The following is a 19529-nucleotide window of genomic DNA, read 5'->3' as shown; positions in this document are numbered from 1 at the left end:
AGGATTAGAATAACATCTGATATTTAGAGGTTACAAAAACTGTTATTAGTCCGTTAGAAGTCTTTGTTGTGCTCAAAGGGGATTTCAAGCTGACACAGACAGATGGAGTTTTAAAAGGTTACCGGGTGCTCTTTACATTTAATTTGTAAATTACCACTTCAGAATGTATTTAATACACAGTAACGTTAACGCGAGTTGGTGGGAGTGATATAGTTTATAGTTGGTATATGATCATGATGGGTTGGTGGTAAATACACAGTGGCTTTAGTGCGAGCGAGTCACAGTGTATGCTACACAGTGGGGCAGGACCCGAAACCTCAGGCATCCATTAGTTAGCCTTACGATTCGAGATCTATTAAATGGTTTGCTCCTTATATTTTTTATATATTAATAATGGAGTAACTGTCTTATTATATTTTGAAGTCTCATACTTAACGTGGAATGTTGTATGTTATATGTGGGAGAGCCAATGATGGTTGAAGCGTTCTCTCGACACGCCTCAGATACTGGTTCGATTCTGCTCACTATTCGCGGTACCCGTCATCCTTATTCTGCATGAATATTGCTGCCAAACTCAACTCACTCACTCACTCACTCACTCACTGTTATATGCTATACATGATTATGGGTTTATTACACTTTAATTACTTTGGTGTTACTAATACATATAAACCATCTTATTTTATTAATTTTAATGGAATTGGTTTATCTTTATGTTGACGAAACGTTTATAGATTACATCTGTATTTTTGTGCAATTTGTTAATAACAGTTATTTTGACGATAGCTATTAAGCCTCAGTGACAGACTGAAATATCATAATTATACACATTTTGGTGACATGTTAATTACACACTTACAAAGTGGCGTTAAACCCAACTCACTCACTCACTCACTCACTCATTACACAGTTATCGTGGCCTAGCTTTGAGTCAGTGATGCGTTTTACACAGATGAGTATGATGGTGTATTTGTTGTAGAGTAATGTCGATGTTACTTTGTGTCAGTGATGCGTTTTACACAGATGGGTATTATTATATGATGGTGTATTTCTTGTAGAGTAATGTTGGTGTTACCGTGAGTCAGTGATGCGTATTACACAGATGGGTATTATTATATTATGGTGTATTTGTTGTAGAGTAATGTTGGTGTTACCATGAGTCAGTGATGCGTATTACACAGATGGGTATTGTTGTAAGATGGTGTATTTGTTGAATAGTAATCTTGGTGTTACTTTGTGTCAGTGGTGCGTTTTACACAGATGGGTATTATTATATGATGGTGTATTTGTTGTAGAGTAATGTTGGTGTTACCGTGAGTCAGTGATGCGTATTACACAGATGGGTATTATTATATTATGGTGTATTTGTTGTAGAGTAATGTTGGTGTTACCATGAGTCAGTGATGCGTATTACACAGATGGGTATTGTTGTAAGATGGTGTATTTGTTGTAGAGTAATGTTGGTGTTACTTTGTGTCAGTGATGCGTATTACACAGATGGGTATTATTATATTATGGTCTATTTGTTGTAGAGTAATGTTGGTGTTACCATGAGTCAGTGATGCGTATTACACAGATGGGTATTGTTGTAAGATGGTGTATTTGTTGTCGAGTAATCTTAGTGTTACTTTGTGTCAGTTGTGCGTTTTACACAGATGGGTATTATTATATGATGGTGTATTTGTTGTAGAGTAATGTTGGTGTTACCGTGAGTCAGTGATGCGTGTTACACAGATGGGTATTATTATATTATGGTGTATTTGTTGTAGAGTAATGTTGGTGTTACCATGAGTCAGTGATGCGTATTACACAGATGGGTATTGTTGTAAGATGGTGTATTTGTTGAATAGTAATCTTGGTGTTACTTTGTGTCAGTGGTGCGTTTTACACAGATGGGTATTATTATATGATGGTGTATTTGTTGTAGAGTAATGTTGGTGTTACCGTGAGTCAGTGATGCGTATTACACAGATGGGTATTATTATATTATGGTGTATTTGTTGTAGAGTAATGTTGGTGTTACCATGAGTCAGTGATGCGTATTACACAGATGGGTATTGTTGTAAGATGGTGTATTTGTTGTAGAGTAATGTTGGTGTTACTTTGTGTCAGTGATGCGTATTACACAGATGGGTATTATTATATGATGGTGTATTTGTTGTAGAGTAATGTTGTTGTTACCATGAGTCAGTGATGCGTATTACACAGATGGGTATTATTATATTATGGTGTATTTGTTGTAGAGTAATGTTGGTGTTACCATGAGTCAGTGATGCGTATTACACAGATGGGTATTGTTGTAAGATGGTGTATTTGTTGAATAGTAATCTTGGTGTTACTTTGTGTCAGTGGTGCGTTTTACACAGATGGGTATTATTATATGATGGTGTATTTGTTGTAGAGTAATGTTAGTGTTACCGTGAGTCAGTGATGCGTATTACACAGATGGGTATTATTATATTATGGTGTATTTGTTGTAGAGTAATGTTGGTGTTACCATGAGTCAGTGATGCGTATTACACAGATGGGTATTGTTGTAAGATGGTGTATTTGTTGTCGAGTAATCTTAGTGTTACTTTGTGTCAGTTGTGCGTTTTACACAGATGGGTATTATTATATGATGGTGTATTTGTTGTAGAGTAATGTTGATGTTACCATGAGTCAGTGATGCGTATTACACAGATGGGTATTGTTGTAAGATGGTGTATTTGTTGAATAGTAATCTTGGTGTTACTTTGTGTCAGTGGTGCGTTTTACACAGATGGGTATTATTATATGATGGTGTATTTGTTGTAGAGTAATGTTGGTGTTACCGTGAATCAGTGATGCGTATTACACAGATGGGTATTATTATATTATGGTGTATTTGTTGTAGAGTAATGTTGGTGTTACCATGAGTCAGTGATGCGTATTACACAGATGGGTATTGTTGTAAGATGGTGTATTTGTTGTAGAGTAATGTTGGTGTTACTTTGTGTCAGTGATGCGTATTACACAGATGGGTATTATTATATTATGGTGTATTTGTTGTAGAGTAATCTTGGTGTTACTTTGTGTCAGTGGTGCGTTTTACACAGATGGGTATTATTATATGATGGTGTATTTGTTGTAGAGTAATGTTGGTGTTACCGTGAGTCAGTGATGCGTATTACACAGATGGGTATTATTATATTATGGTGTATTTGTTGTAGAGTAATGTTGGTGTTACCATGAGTCAGTGATGCGTATTACACAGATGGGTATTGTTGTAAGATGGTGTATTTGTTGAATAGTAATCTTGGTGTTACTTTGTGTCAGTGATGCGTATTACACAGATGGGTATTATTATATGATGGTGTATTTGTTGTAGAGTAATGTTGGTGTTACCATGTGTCAGTGATGCGTATTACACAGATGGGTATTGTTGTAAGATGGTGTATTTGTTGTAGAGTAATGTTGGTGTTACTTTGTGTCAGTGATGCGTATTACACAGATGGGTATTATTATATGATGGTGTATTTGTTGTAGAGTAATGTTGTTGTTACCGTGAGTCAGTGATGCGTATTACACAGATGGGTATTATTATATTATGGTGTATTTGTTGTAGAGTAATGTTGGTGTTACCATGAGTCAGTGATGCGTATTACACAGATGGGTATTGTTGTAAGATGGTGTATTTGTTGTCGAGTAATCTTAGTGTTACTTTGTGTCAGTGATGCGTTTTACACAGATGGGTATTATTATATGATGGTGTAGTTGTTAAAGAGTAATCTTGGTGTTACCTTGTGTCAGTGATGCGTATTACACAGATGGGTATTGTTGTAAGATGGTGTATTTGTTGTCGAGTAATCTTAGTGTTACTTTGTGTCAGTTGTGCGTTTTACACAGATGGGTATTATTATATCGTGTAGTTGTTCAATAGTAATGTTGGTGTTACTTTGTGTCAGTGATGCGTATTACACAGATGGGTATCATTATACGATGGTATATGTGTTGTAGAGAAATCTTGGAGTTACCTTGAGTCAATGATGCGTTTTACACAGATGGGTATTATTATATCGTGTATTTGTTAAAGAGTAATCTTGGTGTTACCTTGTGTCAGTGATGCGTATTACACAGATGGGTATTGTTGTAAGATGGTGTATTTGTTGTCGAGTAATCTTAGTGTTACTTTGTGTCAGTTGTGCGTTTTACACAGATGGGTATTATTATATCGTGTAGTTGTTCAATAGTAATGTTGGTGTTACTTTGTGTCAGTGATGCGTATTACACAGATGGGTATCATTATACGATGGTATATGTGTTGTAGAGAAATCTTGGAGTTACCTTGAGTCAATGATGCGTTTTACACAGATGGGTATTATTATATCGTGTATTTGTTAAAGAGTAATCTTGGTGTTACCTTGTGTCAGTGATGCGTATTACACAGATGGGTATTGTTGTAAGATGGTGTATTTGTTGTCGAGTAATCTTAGTGTTACTTTGTGTCAGTGATGCGTATTACACAGATGGGTATCATTATACGATGGTGTATGTGTTGTAGAGAAATCTTGGTGTTACCTTGTGTCAGTGATGCGGTTTACACAGATGGGTATTATTACGTGATGGTGTATTTGTTGAAAAGTATACCTGTTGTTACGTAATTCAGTGATGCGTTCTACATATTGTGTTTAGCATATGATGGTATGTTCGTTACAGTTACCCTGGCGTTACTTTATGTCATTCATGCGTGCATAGACGGGATAGTAATGGTGATCCCTCTTTTACAGAGAGGTACCATGGCGTTATTTTATTACAGTGTGGCGCCTTGCATCGGTACATAACTATACGATGATATGTTAACCACACAGTTACACGGCGTTACTTAGAGTCAGCAAGACATGTTATATGTATGTGTATGTGTTTTATTTAACGCCAAAGCGAAATGTCAGTTGTATGACCGCGGCCTGTAAATAATCTCATCTGGGCCAGACAATCAAGTGATTGATATTGTGAGCATCGATCCACGACGTCGGTGCACGATGACACGCAATCAACTAAGTCAGCATGAGTGAGTGAGTGAGTATGGTTTTACTCCGCTTTAAGCAGTATTCCAGCAATATCACGGCGGGGGACACCAGAAATGGGCTTCACACATTGTACCCATGTCGGGAATCGAACCCGGGTCTTCTGCGTACGAGCGAACACTTAAACCACAAGGCTACCCGACCGCCCCTACGACCAGCATGTATCCCCGCTGTGGCCACGTTACGCAGCACACTGACGACTCACTCACTCACTCACTCGACCGCCTCTGCAGTCTTGTGGTAGAGCGTCAGCCCGGAGAGCGGAAGGTCCGGTGTTCGATCCCCGGCCGCGTCATACCAAAAGACGTTAAAAGATGGTACTTGTTGTAACCCTATCTGGCGCTCGGCATTAAGGGGCTTAAACAAGTACTGGTCGGCTCGGAGTCAGTATACTGTGTGTGAGTGGGGTTTTCATGGTATCTCAGTTGGCTATCACTATAAATCGGCATCAATCTGGACTGGTATAAGAAGTCTCCCTCTCTCTCTCTCTCTCTCTCTCTTGCACACACACACACACACACACACACACACACACACACACACACACATACGTCGCTATATAAGTGCAATAATCTTGGGCACGACGTTAAACCCACTCACTCACTCACTCAGGAGTATTCGCCAAGCCTTGAGCCGTGAGTCTGCTCAAGTCTCATTATACATCTATGCCATTTGTTTCCCACCGTTATCAACTGTCAATCACCCTGTCAGATAAGATGGCGCATATCACCTGTAAGGTGCTGAACCATGATATTTCAACCGTTAGTGAGATTAAAATATGCAATGTAACAATGCATCTGAGCATCTCGATAGAAGCCCGGGGAAAGTGGGCTCAGGAGTGTGTGATTATCTGAGAAGTGTTTACAAATCAAACAGATAAACACAACCTTTTTTATAATGAAGCCCGCCGTGTGTGAACGGAGTAATATCGTCATGTCATTCATCTCAATGCAACTGCGATGTTGATACATACACCTCCCCTGCTCATCCGGAACATATTAGGAGCAGCCTAGATTTCACAATGTTAATTATGTTTGTATAGCGAGTTGGGGATTGGAAGGTGAAGCTAACACAATGTTCTCATGTACTTCAACATGTTAAGTGTCAGGTTAGACTAGGACAGTTAGAGCCTTTTCACAAGTCCGAGTTCAATTCTGTGCACTACATGGCTACATTATTCTCACACATACATTTCCATCTGGTGTACTGTTTGAATCCTTTTTTAAGCATATGCGGGCCACTTTTTAATCCCTTCTCATCTTAACGTTGCTTTTGCTATTAGCTTTTATTATCATTTATCTACCATCTTCACATAGATCCATACGTTGGTTAAAATTGTTGTTAACCATCCAATCGCAAAAAGAAAAACGAGCAAAAGACACCGAAGGACACTCAACCCTCTTGAGACTGGTATTAGAAATTTGTATTATTCGTATTTTCGTACACATTGATCACTTCTGCCAATGTTTCATCAGTATTTTCTCTTGGCACATTCAACAACAGAAATAAATGTAGCTACTGTTTCTTTCGCCTCAAGGGTGGTGGAGTAGCCTAATAGATAAAGTGTCCGCCTGTCACGCCAAAGGCCCAGGTTTGAATCCCAAATGGGTACAATATGTGAAGCCCATTTTAGTGTCCCTTGCCGTGATATTGCTGGGATATTGATAACTGCGGCGTAAAACCATACTCACTCATTCTTTCCACCCTGTAATTAAATTTGATTTCATTTGAACCACGTTTCTTGCGTTGTACTGCCATTTGAAGGCTAGCAATTAGCAATGAAAAGTTTTAAACATATTTCTCATCATCATACAGATCATATAAAGCATGTTAAATGAACGTCGATTAATTTCAGGGTCATCCATATGTATGGGTTCAACGAATGTCAGCATAGTACAGATGTTAACGGGAGAGTTATCTTTCCTTGCCTAAATTATGCCGCCATTGCTGAGTGTCAATAGGTTTCCCGCAGCCTAAGATAAAAGGGGGAATATAGCCTTCTGACCTGAACGTTTTGAAAAAATAGCTTGTGATTGGAAACTTTCTTTATAAATGGCTTAGAGTACTAGTATATATAGTGGAGACGCACGACCTCACTGTAGCTCCGAATACCTGCAGTTTATGAATGGCGTTGAAATGTTGAGTCTCCAGGTGAATAGCTCTTCGTATACTCTACAACCCATATCTGCGGTCTGATTAATCGGACAAGTCATTCACATAGTTAATCACACACTGAGAACTGTAAACACTCTTATCAGACGTTAACAGCAAAACCACCGTGAAAACCGGTCGACACTCAAGTACCTGTATTAAGAGTGGCCTCCCCTGAGATGTTCTCGAGCACTGGAGGGAGAGCTCACCTGACTAGCTTCCGGTCCAGGGAGGCCAGAAATCTGCGATGTGTACATGTGACCTGTGGCCTGTGCAGATATAGCGGGGATTGAGAGGAGCATCCCTGTGTGGTGTGACAAGATAAACTCAGTTGGGCGACTTCGGCAGGGGACATTATTCTCTCTCATGGTATAACTCACATTCCCAGAATCCCATTTGACGTTTTAGTAGCTACGTAGTTTGACGCGCGATGCAGAATGTGGCTTGACCTGTTTGAATTCAAGTTTAAATTTAAATACGAAATTCTCGAACTGGTCTCGTGCTATGATGACTACACTTCATTGCTAAAAATCTGTCTAAAGTATTATGTAAAATTATCAACGGCCAAGTATATCCTTCTTCTTTTTATGTCTTCCTTTACCAATTCATAGGACAAAAATGATATAAAAATGTGCATGATATGTCTGCCACGTCTTTTCGCGAGCACCTGGTGTCATCACTGATAAAAGTGATCCATTTATATAATTATCAGCGCTATTTTTCATTTTACGCCCAATGGCATCTGTTTCATTGGAAAATCTATACTGGTTATTATCCAGCATTCACATTTAAGTCATTTCTAAAACAAATTGATTTCTACGCGACGTTGACAGTTTACATTTGTAACAACTATCTATCTATCGCAAGGTTACAGTGTGAATAGTGTAACTTTTAACGTAAATATCATATATGCTTCACTCTCGTTTCAATCAAAATGACGATCGATGACTGAACAGATTCGCCCAATCAGCAGGTCTTACTAAATCAATACACGTGCCACTTATATCCCTATACCGGGTGTCTATTCACGCGTCGCATACCTGTAACTAGACAATATTTTCACTAAATGATTACTTAGAGTAAGTGTCCTGATATATGTAATGTTTTTGCTACACTGACACTAATCTCTGTATTAAAGTCGTTAGAGAGGAGAGAGCTCTTCACACCGCTATCTGAACAGGGTAACGTTCACTAGCCGTACAGGGATTGCCTCTCGGCTTATCAACTACACGGGGGGTCCTGACCCCCGGGCAAGACCCACACAACGCTATCCCCCCTCCCCACCCTTAACGTATCTTCCACCTGTCACCACGATCGAGATGGCTTCATCAGTGTGTTGGTCTTGTGCTCACAGCAAGGTTTTGGGGGGACTTGATAGCCCACTGAGAGCTCACCTGTCATTCTATTCCTGCAACATCCAATGTACCAATGTTGTGAATCCTGGATCTCATATCATCCGCTTAAACCTGTTTCTTCTTTTTGACAACGAAGTACAGGTGCGAGTGGCACCGGAGAGCAATATTCTTTGTTTGCATCATTGTCTTTTTATGACACCGAGTCGTTTCTGAATTCGTTTCGCAATAGCGTATTTCATTGCTATATGGATGAAACGTTGACATTAACACCACTCACTCACTCAAGACAGCATGTCACAATACATATCCTGACCCATTTGTGAAACGTTTATATGATTAATAATACTTAACATCTTCAATCTTTGTAATGGCAAGACTCCATCAATCGGTCTTGCGCCTTTGTGTTTTACAAAAAAAGTAGATGAAATAACAACGTTTTAACGTAGAAAGAACTTTCATACAAATTACATAATCAATTTGTCTTTTAAAAAAAACTGATTTCCCCGAAGCACTTCCGCAATTATGTAAATGGTGTTTGTTGAACGATTGTGTCATAATTCACGCATGGCAATTAATATCAATCTACAGATGTATTCTACCCCAGTGCTTGCCTTGATTAAACATTATTATTGGCTCACGATGGCCACACGTCGCAGCGTGGATGTTGGTAAATAGTACCGTTAGGAGAGACTGCACACTGTAGCTAGCAACACGACAGAGCTTCATCAAAGTAGCCCCCACCTGGACTGGCGCAGAGGGGAGGGTGGCACACTATGGGGACGAGCTTCTATTCTATGCTCCCGGGAAGTATGGCGCGCGGACTCTTATCGCCAATAACAAATCAATGGTCAGACGTGGGGGGGCAAGCATGCAGGAAAACAACCTGCGTGGCCCATGCATCTCATGCAGGTGGTTGGGCCGACGTTAAAGACGCCGCTTTAAGTCAGGGTATGTAGCTTCTGTTGATGTGGACTCCAGCGCTTCACAATGTCTACAGTTCAGAAGTACTGGAACACGGTTCTTACCCTCCAAAGAACATACTGGAAGCTCAAGTAAGACCGACAAGGTTCTCTATTTCAGATTTTGCTACCTAAGTTGCAATCCTTACAGAGCTTATTGTCTCCCACTCTTGTGTTTCTCGCTTGTTCTGTGATGGTTGAAATTAGGGGGATGCTGGGGTCAGTAACCCTCAATACTTAATCCCTATCACGCAATCTACCTGCAATTACAGCGGTATTTCCGATTGTAGATAAGCCCCATAGAGGCGTATGCTCTAATATGTGCATTCTCGGGATTACACGTTTGTGCAGTCATGCTTGCCCGCTGGCTCACCTTGGCGGTATTTCCCGAATCCCTATTCTTCTCATGCCTCCAAGTGAACATCGACTTTACGGAGTACGGGTGCCTCACGTTAACCTTTCCCTCCCAGTTCCTCCTCTTACACTGCAAAGAAAAAAACAGCCGCCCCCGGGTTAGTCGTCTTACCTGGCGTCGTAGTTCACGATCACTTGGCTCTCGTGGACGACTGTGGCCAATGTTGCAACATTCCAGGCGTTAAGCGTCTTGGAGCTTGATCAAAGATGTCTGGCTAGGTGTCTGTATCACAGAGCTATCTAATGACCATTTAGCCTGGACTTACTGGGTCACTGCACAAGTAATTAGTGGTACAGTACCCTAGTCTCCTAAGGTCATCAACATAATGTGTCTACACAGACAGACACTGGGAGATTTAAGGTATTTGCCGAGATATCTGTCAGTCCAACAGTTAAGACAACAAGATACAGTATCCTTTGGCCGGATGGTGTTGGGTTTCTGTCACAGACGAGAAAGGTATCGGAAGGTGATTGTAGTCTGTTGGGGAACAGCTGACAGACAATAGGACAATATATAATACGCAATGGATGTTGCGTGTCTCGTGATGTGTGTTTAAATTCATGTAAAAAGGGACCGCGTTTGTGAAAATGGGAGTTGGTGGTATTCAACTGCTATGAGGAACCGCACTCTCTGGCGATAAATACAGCTAATAAAATGCAACACGCAATTTGTTTCCTCGTTGTCAGCAATAACTATTGGGCAGCGAGACTCCAATGTGACATCCCAGATCTTAGGGCACATCACGACATTCCTTGGTTATAAATAGAAGGTTTCACTGGCGATCCTTGCGGTAAAATTTACATATTCAAAATTCTTTAAATTCATGGTATTATGTTTAATAGTCGTAGTTGCTGTTTTTTTAACAAATAACGGGAACAGTTAATCATTAGTGGAATCATTTTGCATACCGTCTGTTTGTGAATCGCAGTTTGTGGTATTTGAACATAATTTGTGTCAATAATATGGAGATTAATGTGTGAATAGCAGGCATCAAATTATCATACTGCTGTTGAGAATATGCATAGGTATGAATATTGGACGTAATTGTCTGTCCAAATGTAATACCGCTGTGACAAATATTACGAACTCATAACATGGTAAGATGGCTATATCCTAAAAAAACGTCAGTTATGCCAACAGAAAATAAAAAGAGGTGGTTTTGGTAAGGCGATCTGTTGTCTTAACGGTATATAGAGATGTGTTTACGAGATAGAGGTGGTCTAATTCGTAAGGATTTTTCTCTCTGTTACAGTGGTATATTGGGATGGTTTTACTTAGTAAGTCGATCCGTTGTGCCAGCGGTATCTTGGGATGGTTTTAGCAAGGCCATCTGTTATGTCAACGGTACATAGAATTGGTTTTATTTAGTAAGGCGATCCGTGGTGCCAGTGGTATATATAGATGTTTTTATGTAGTAAGGCGATCCGTTGTGCCAGTGGTATATATAGATGTTTTTATTTAGTAAGGCGATCCGTTGTGCCATTGGTATATATAGATGTTTTTATTTAGTAAGGCGATCCGTTGTGCCAGTGGTATATATAGATGTTTTTATTTAGTAAAGCGATCCGTTATGCCAGTCGTATATATAGATGTTTTTATTTAGTGAGGCGATCCATTGTGCCAGTGGTATATATAGATGTTTTTATTTAGTAAGGCGATCCGTTGTGCCAGTGGTATATATCGATGTTTTTACTTAGTAAGGCGATCCGTTGTGCCAGTGGTATGACTACACCCCCCCTATCCCACCCACCCGCCCGCCACCCCGCTATGCCAGTAGTCTATGGAGGTTGTTGAAATAGGGCGATATGTTGTGCCAGCAGTATTTGGTAGAATGGCTCTATTGGCGCTTTAATGTGCCAGCAGCGTACAGGATACTTTTTAAGACGTCGTTGTTTCACGTCAGAAGCAGAACAGGTGGATGTAGGCGGTCGCTCGGTGACATCACAAGAATACCAGCGTTCCATCATAAAAACAATGACGGTGCACCCAGTAATATGCAGCAACGGTCGTGTCGCATTTCCGGCAGTAGCCGTTACATCCGGGTACTGGATGAACACGACCGGCCATCTTACTCCAGACACTACACACAGGTGCTGCGGTGATAGACTCTCTCACACGCACGGAATGACAGACTCGTAACTTGTCCGCGACATTATAACATATAAACTTACGGGCCTGTTGTCAGCCACTGCCTGCATACTAAGCACAGTGAGAGTTCCACTGCGAGGAGACACCTCCCACTGATGTATGCCCAGGGATAGTACAGTCGTCTCCACTGGAGACTCCAGCGCCTCCGGCTTTCATCTCATTGTCACCTGCAGCCATAATTGGTCATGATGTTGTAGGCAATACGTCACGGGTCTCTCAGTGCGTCGCATATTGCCATAAATGTAAGAATGTCGGATATGTAAGTTTTTTTTGCGAACATTTGTACTTGATAACTCATCATTTTCTCTTCCGTGTAAGGCTAATTTCAGAGTAGTCGCCTACAAGAAACAGTTTGTCATGGAAAGTGCAAGTGTATATTGAACTTTGCGAACTACTGCCTCCAAAACATCACCTGCCTGCGGCTTGCGAGGAGAGGGCTTTAGGCCTCTGTGACAGGGAGACAGGCAGTATTCTGTTGTAGGATCCGGGATTCACCTGTTCCCATTGTCTAACCGCGTTTCAATGAAACAACCCTTCCCGCGAAGATCGGGGTTAGCAAACCATGCTTGTCGTAACACGCGACTTAGAGGATCAGGTTGTCAGGATCGCTGGCTTGGATGATGCATCTCATCGTAGCTCAGATGTGTTGATCGATGCTCAAGGTGTCAATCACTGGTTGTCTGGTCCAGACTCGTTTATTTACAGACCGCCGTTGTATAGCCGGAATATTGCTGAGTGCGGCGTTAAAACATGCAAAACATTAAGAGTGAGTGAGTGTGAGTGAGTTGGGTTTAACGCCGCTTTTAACAATATTCCAGTTATATCGCGGCGTGTCAGCTTAATGTGGGAGGAAAGCCCGAAGTGATGCAGGTCTCAGACGTTTACCACTTCGGTGAAACCCACGAGCACGGGTATGGTGCTGACACAAAACATTAAGAGAACAGGTGATACACGGCCACCAAACGGAGGTCATATACCCAAACCTACCAACGGACCAGGTGTTCTGGTTTTAAGACTCCAAGATACCATACTATACAAAAGCTACACGCCTTGTTATCCATCTTCCTCCCAAACTGACCCCGCCTAAGCATCCCGGGGAGACATCCAACCTAACAACCCAGTGATTCCACCCACCTAAACATCCTAAAATGCCCCCACCCTATTCCCACATAGATACGTCCTCACCGACTCAGAAATATCCCCACGCCAACAAACCTGCTGAATAGTCATGATGTAACATCGCCATCCATCTATACACTCCGCCCTCCTGTATCAGGAGCCAGTTCTATTGGTCATCGCAGGACGTCGGATCTAAAGCGTATTTGGCGCATTGTATTTCACTTTAAAAGTAGGGTTTATATGAATTCGTTTTCCGCAGCTCTGATTCCAGATCCCCGCCATGATATAATGCTGGAATATTGCTATAAGCTGCGTAATACATACTCACTCACTCAGGCTTCACCGGTCCTAAATACTGCCTCAACTGTGTCATAACCAGCTAGACACTTGTACCGCAAGCGCGGTATTTCATGCCATCGACTATGTAATAGCAGTGACCCCACGTGGCGCATGTATTTCAAGTGGTGAAGGGGTTTAAGTGGCGAATATATCATACACATCTGACAGAGGAGATATATCATTATGAAATACGTCCCTGCGTTACATCAGCTCGGGGGTCAGCCTTTATGCATTAAGGCAAGATCATAGATTTTCCAGGGTATGTTCACAGGGTATGAGAGTGGTTTGACGCCGTTTCAACAGTATTCCAGTATATCAGGGCATGTCAGCTTAATGTGGGAGGAAAGCCCGAAGGGAAGCAGGTCTTCCACTTTGGTAAAACCACGAACACGGGTATGGTGCTGACAAACCTACTAACATAATCGGGGCGAACTGGATTCGAACCCATATTCATAGGTTTCTGGCGTTCCCAAGGGACGCAACTCTGTACAATGAATTGAGGCGCCTATGTTAATATTCTCCGCCTCATAATGTTCAGTGGAAAGTAGGAGTTAAAATTTAACGTCGCATCTGCATTATTTCCGCCATATAGCGACTCAGTGGAAAGTGACTATGATCTTATAATGAATAAGCCCAGTGGTAAAAGCGTTCGCTAATCACGCCGGTTCGACTCTCCACATGGGTACAATGTGAACCCATTTCTACCAGCTGATGCAGCCATACGGCGTGCACAGCTTTGAAAATATACTTACTCATGAATGAATGCACAAGTGAAACCACCTACCCTATTTTCAGTACCGGGTCGAGTAAATTCAATTCTGTTTTTGATACAGTTCTATATCTACGCTTCTGCTTAATATATCCTTTAATCTGCAAGTATAACGTGCCGACAATACGAGGTAGAAACTTCCACTCGACTTCGACTCAACATGCATGTGTTGATGAGCAATATGTGTATGGAGCCTTCCTGAGAGGGTATCCACTCGTGTATACCGCACCGACCACTTGATCTCAGCCGGGTGCGCTGCTGTCAATCTAACGCCACTTCCGGATAATCTCACCTATTAAAACCCGGAGCCATGTCCCTTATGTAGTCCCCAACAGCGTCTCGCCCCCCTCATATCCACGGGGTTGTGGGGCCGAGTTTCTCATCCAACTATTCTGAAGTGTTGAGTTTGGCCGTGATGTCGCTGGCAAAGTCAACATGTCAATATAGCGACGACATCGAGAAGTATGTTCCTTCTCTGAGCTGAATCAGTTTACAAGGAATTCCTGCCACACGTCCTTAGCGTACCGCTATACTTTATACATGTTACCTTTGAGCATCGTAACAACATGGCCCCAAATATGTATAAAGTTGCGCTATCTGCACGAGACATTGCTGTGATCCTTGGCTTCTTGACACAACACGGCCGTTTACCACCAAGGGGCACTCGACACTGTTAGGAGCGTCATTATCCAATTTGAACAGTTGTTTTATACAAAGTCATTTCTTATATTCCTCTCAAGTAGGTAGGCAGTATCAACACGGGCCGTCTACTAGCGTCACTAGACTTTATACCATCATTGTCAGTAAACCCAACATTGCCTTATCAACCCGTTGGCCAATATAGTCATATCACAGAACATTTATAGCTGGTTAAGAAGGCAAACACTAAGCTCGCCAATACCTTCCCAATACAAAGAGATATTTTCATTCAGCAGTTTATTTCTCTCCATAAATATATTTTGGGCTTTGTCTATTTCAAATCGACTATAAGCTCTACTAAATCGCGATGCAGGAGGTCTGTGCGTGCTCCGGTTGGGTACAAGATCCTATTGTTAAAGAATACTGCCCCACGCGAACAATTTGTAGGTAGGACTCTAATAGTGAGCAGCCGTTGAGGGGCTCAGGAGGGTCAACTGTCCAGAGTCATGAGTTGTTCATATCTACCAGTGTCTGTGTGCCCCGAACCCGGATACCCTCAAGTGTCCCGTGTATCGGGTGAACGGTGTCTGGCCGTTGCTCAATACTGTACTTGATTCTCGACGTGTTTTTTGTCCGATAGGACCATTGTTGTGTCTGGCGACGTCGAATGGCCGACATGACTTTAACGTAGAGTTCTTACTCACCTTGGTGGTTTATTATCCACGCGTGTCTCTGCTGTAAAGCCCCATGTGTGTGTTTTGTTTCATTCATATACCTGTGTGACATAAAAAACGACCTCGGTCACAGTCAATAACGGGTTTGGATTTAAGCATATAAAAATTGAACCGTAGGAGACCCACACTGCGCAGGTGACCTTGAGTTGGGGAGGTTTGTGAAGGGTTTTCACACCGTTGTTGCAACCTCACCCTCCATCTCACACCCACGGTCACCCACCCCCATTCCTTATCCTGACACCCCTCAGCACCACACCTTACGTGTTGTTCTCATATTTGATAGAGTGGTGTAGGGTAGCCCAGTGTTTAATGTGTTGGGTTTTTTCCGGCTCAGACTACCAGGTTCTATTCCATCATGGATGTCTGAAGCCCATTTTTGCTTTGCCCACGGCGTTAATGCTGAAATTTTGCAAACGAAGCGAAAATCCTAGACTAACATTTAGTCCCAGAAATAAAGGTTTCTTATATAAAAATATATACAGTAAAGTACGGTTATAACGAACTCAAAGGGACTATTTATTTTAGTTCGTTTTAACCGTAGTTCGTTATAAGCATATATACAGCATAACTACAGCAAATAGTCTGGACCAAAAAAGTAGTTCGTTATATCCGTCAGTTCGTTATAAGCGTGTTCGTTATAACCGTACTTTACTGTATCTACAAAATACAATATAATATTATATATATTCCAAATGGAGCCCAGAACAATCTTTAATATCAGAGCTGAGGCAATCTAGACTTGCCAAATCATTCTAGACTTGAGTTGGACTACTTTTGTAATTGTTTTCTCTTGCGTATGGGAGACTGACTACGTGAATCCATACTCTATTAGTTGTTTGTACATCGCATGTATATGATCATAACATGATAGGATTTTTAGGGATGATGAGGGTAGTCAAGTGGTTCAAGCCTTCACTCGTCAAGCCTAAGACCTGGGTTCGATTCCCCACATGGGTACAATTTCTAGTATCCCCAGCCGTGATGTTGCTCGAATTCTGCTGAAAGCGGCGTAAAACCGTACTCACTCACTGATTTTCAACAGCAAAGTAACCACAATTACATGGTTCAATTAACAGATAACAGATTTTAAAATTCGTAGTTTATGTACGAAAACGTATGAAGACTTCACCTCTAAGTATCTTATACTTAAATCAGGGGTCATTTGAAATATGACCTTTCTTGGACAAACAAACGAATGGACCTGCGCAATCCTCGACTAGACTGACGCTTAGTCTCTGAAAATATAAAGTTTTTATAGAAACAAATAACTCCATATAAGTTGAACAAAAGTCCCACAACCTGAGGAAAATCTAGACTTGCTACATTTAGTGTTTTGGAATATGTTATATTTGATAATATGGTTCAAGGACTGCGAGGGGGCACGGGTGGCCCAGTCGTCTAAGGCGCCGCGATGCGCTGTGCAGAGTTGCGTCCCTTGGGAATGCCAGAAACCTATGATTGTGGGTTCGAATCCCGGTTCGCCCCAATTATGTTTCTAGGTTTGTCAGCACCAAAACTGTGCTCGTGGGTTTCACCGAAGTGGTAAACGTCTGTGACCTGCATCACTTCGGGCTTTCCTCCCACATTAAGCTGACAAGCCGTGATATAACTGGAATACTGTTAAAAGCGGCGTTAAACCCAACTCACTCACTCACTCACTCAAGGACTGCGAGACAGACTCTCAGAAACACAATGGCCTAGAGTGGAACTACACGCAATACGCATAATACAGGCGGTTAAGGATAGGCGAATTTCACAATGACATTCCTTGACGGTTTTTTAACCTTCGGATCTGATTCAATGACGGCGCTGTAGGCATTCCATTCATAAACGCACGTGACTGTCGGGATTACACGTATTTTGTGAAAATCCCGTGTGGTGCTGCACCTTCTATATGCCTTTATTGACAATCCGCATGGTTGGCATTGTTTCGTTATCAAGCAGGTATTGGGTTTATAAATGAGAGATAAATGTGTTTGCTTAAACCATATTAAATATGTTTCTTTGATAAGGAATACGAGTATATGACGATTACCTTTAGCAAACAGTACTGAAGAGGTTTTTTTTATTTCGCGAACGCCTGGTGCCATCACTGATTTCAGTGGTCCGTTCAATGACCGTCACCGTCAATGGATTCGGGTTTCGTGGGATAATCGAGACTGGTTATTCTCTGGCATTGACGTTTTATATTTTCACAAAGGTCGAGGTAGCCTGGGGTCACTTTCGGAAAAGTCAAATGGCAAAACTCTCACAAATAGCCTTTTTTACTTGTTTTGATATTTCCTGTTTGAAATCGATCTAATCAAGATCGTAAATATGGCTCATATGAGTGAAAAATGCTATTTTTTATATTTCAGTGAAATAATAACTATGGGCAGGTCCGCGGCCTAGGATGTGTCTTTGCCATCTGTTCGTACTGCCTCAATCTACATCTAATCGATGACTTTAAAAATATAGACACGCACCCCAGAAACTTCTAAAATCTGCCTTTTGGACACATTTTAGCTTAACCTATTATAGACAATGCCTGCTAAGGGCATCTTTTTGCCCCCAGGATATGCATTAAAAAATAATTAAGAGAAAAATCATTACAACTCATTATGAATAAAATTAATAATAACGATATGAGTTGAAAAATAAGACTAGACCGAATATTTATTGTAACAAATCTCACTCACTCACTCACTCTCACTCTCCCATACACTCACGTTCCTACGCTCTCTGTCTCTCTTCGAGACCGCCTCCGTGGTCTAGTGGTAGAGCGTCCGCCCGGAGAGCGGAAGGTCCGGGGTTCGATCCCCGACCGCGTCATACCAAAAGACGTTATAAGATGGTACTTGTTGTTACCCTGTCTGGCGCTCGGCATTAAGGGGCTAAAACAAGGACTGGTCGGCTCGGAGTCAGTATACTGTGTCTGAGTGGGGTATTCATGTTAAACTGCGGCATGGTATCTCAGTGGGCTAGCACTATAAATCGGCATCAGTCCGGACTAGTACAAGCAGCCCCACACACGTACATGCACGTCGCTATATAAGTGCAATAATCTTGGACGCGACGTTAAACCCAATTTTACCTCACCTCACCTGTCTCTCTTCTCGTTCTCTCTCTCTCTCTCTCTCTCTCTCTCTCTCTCTCTCTCACGTTACATCGTAGCCGCCCCGTATGAATGAAATGCAAGACATTCGGCCCACCCTCGTTGGCGGGATATTACGACCTCTGACCTGGCATGTCTTATGCAAGCTTATACACGCAATCATCTGCACGGCGGCGTCAAGCCCCATCACTGCCGTCCCTGTCAACGGACTGACCGGTCAAAGCACCCAGTCACAGAATGTACACGTGAACACATAAGATCGCAATCATGGCCATGTGGCTAAAGCTTTTTCGGAACTTCCTACCCATGTGCACATCATAAATAGTATTATGATCCGGCTCCCAGTTAATCTCCGCAAGTCGGTCATGTTTCTTGAGACAGTTGTTTGTGTGTTACCTTAGAAACATTATTATGTTGTTATGCTCGCGGATCGACTCATCATTCAAATTCAGCCGGCATCACTTAGATGGCTTAATGTGCGGGCTGATATGGAATCTGGAGAATATTTTGTAGTCCGTATTTGCCCCCAAATTAAACTTTAACGCTATGTAAATTTGTTTCTCTTTACAGTCAGTGATAGATAACCAGGGCTAATCTAGCTCCTACACGCGCATTGAATGTACAGGCCTTGCAAGGTCTGTGGTCCACGACATCGCAGCTATTTCAGCGTAGTCAATGAGTGAGTGAGTGAGGGTGAGTGTATGAATTTCTGTCTGTGAAATTCTTTACATTTATATTCTGGCTGGTGCTGTCGATACGACA

The 19529-nt window shown here is 41.8% G+C and overlaps 1 protein-coding gene across 4 annotated transcripts in view; it reads left to right on the top strand.

Moving 5' to 3' along the window:
• LOC124119573 (fibroblast growth factor 17-like) overlaps positions 1–19529 on the top strand; it is a 137583-nt gene that overhangs the window by 63593 nt on the left and 54461 nt on the right. Inside the window, exon 1 of one of the 4 annotated variants that reach the window (XM_046482125.2) lies at positions 9524–9603. The exons of the other annotated variants lie outside the window; for them this stretch is intronic. Coding sequence (XP_046338081.1) covers positions 9539–9603 — 65 coding nt within the window. The 5' untranslated portion in view covers positions 9524–9538. Of the gene's footprint in view, positions 1–9523; positions 9604–19529 lie in introns of those variants that run through there. 4 annotated transcript variants of the gene reach the window in all.

This window comes from Haliotis rufescens, unplaced genomic scaffold (genome assembly GCF_023055435.1).
Source record: "Haliotis rufescens isolate VD_foot unplaced genomic scaffold, xgHalRufe1.0.p SCAF_12, whole genome shotgun sequence".
Classification (NCBI taxonomy): domain Eukaryota; kingdom Metazoa; phylum Mollusca; class Gastropoda; order Lepetellida; family Haliotidae; genus Haliotis; species Haliotis rufescens.
This window is presented reverse-complemented; position numbering and strand designations above follow the sequence as displayed.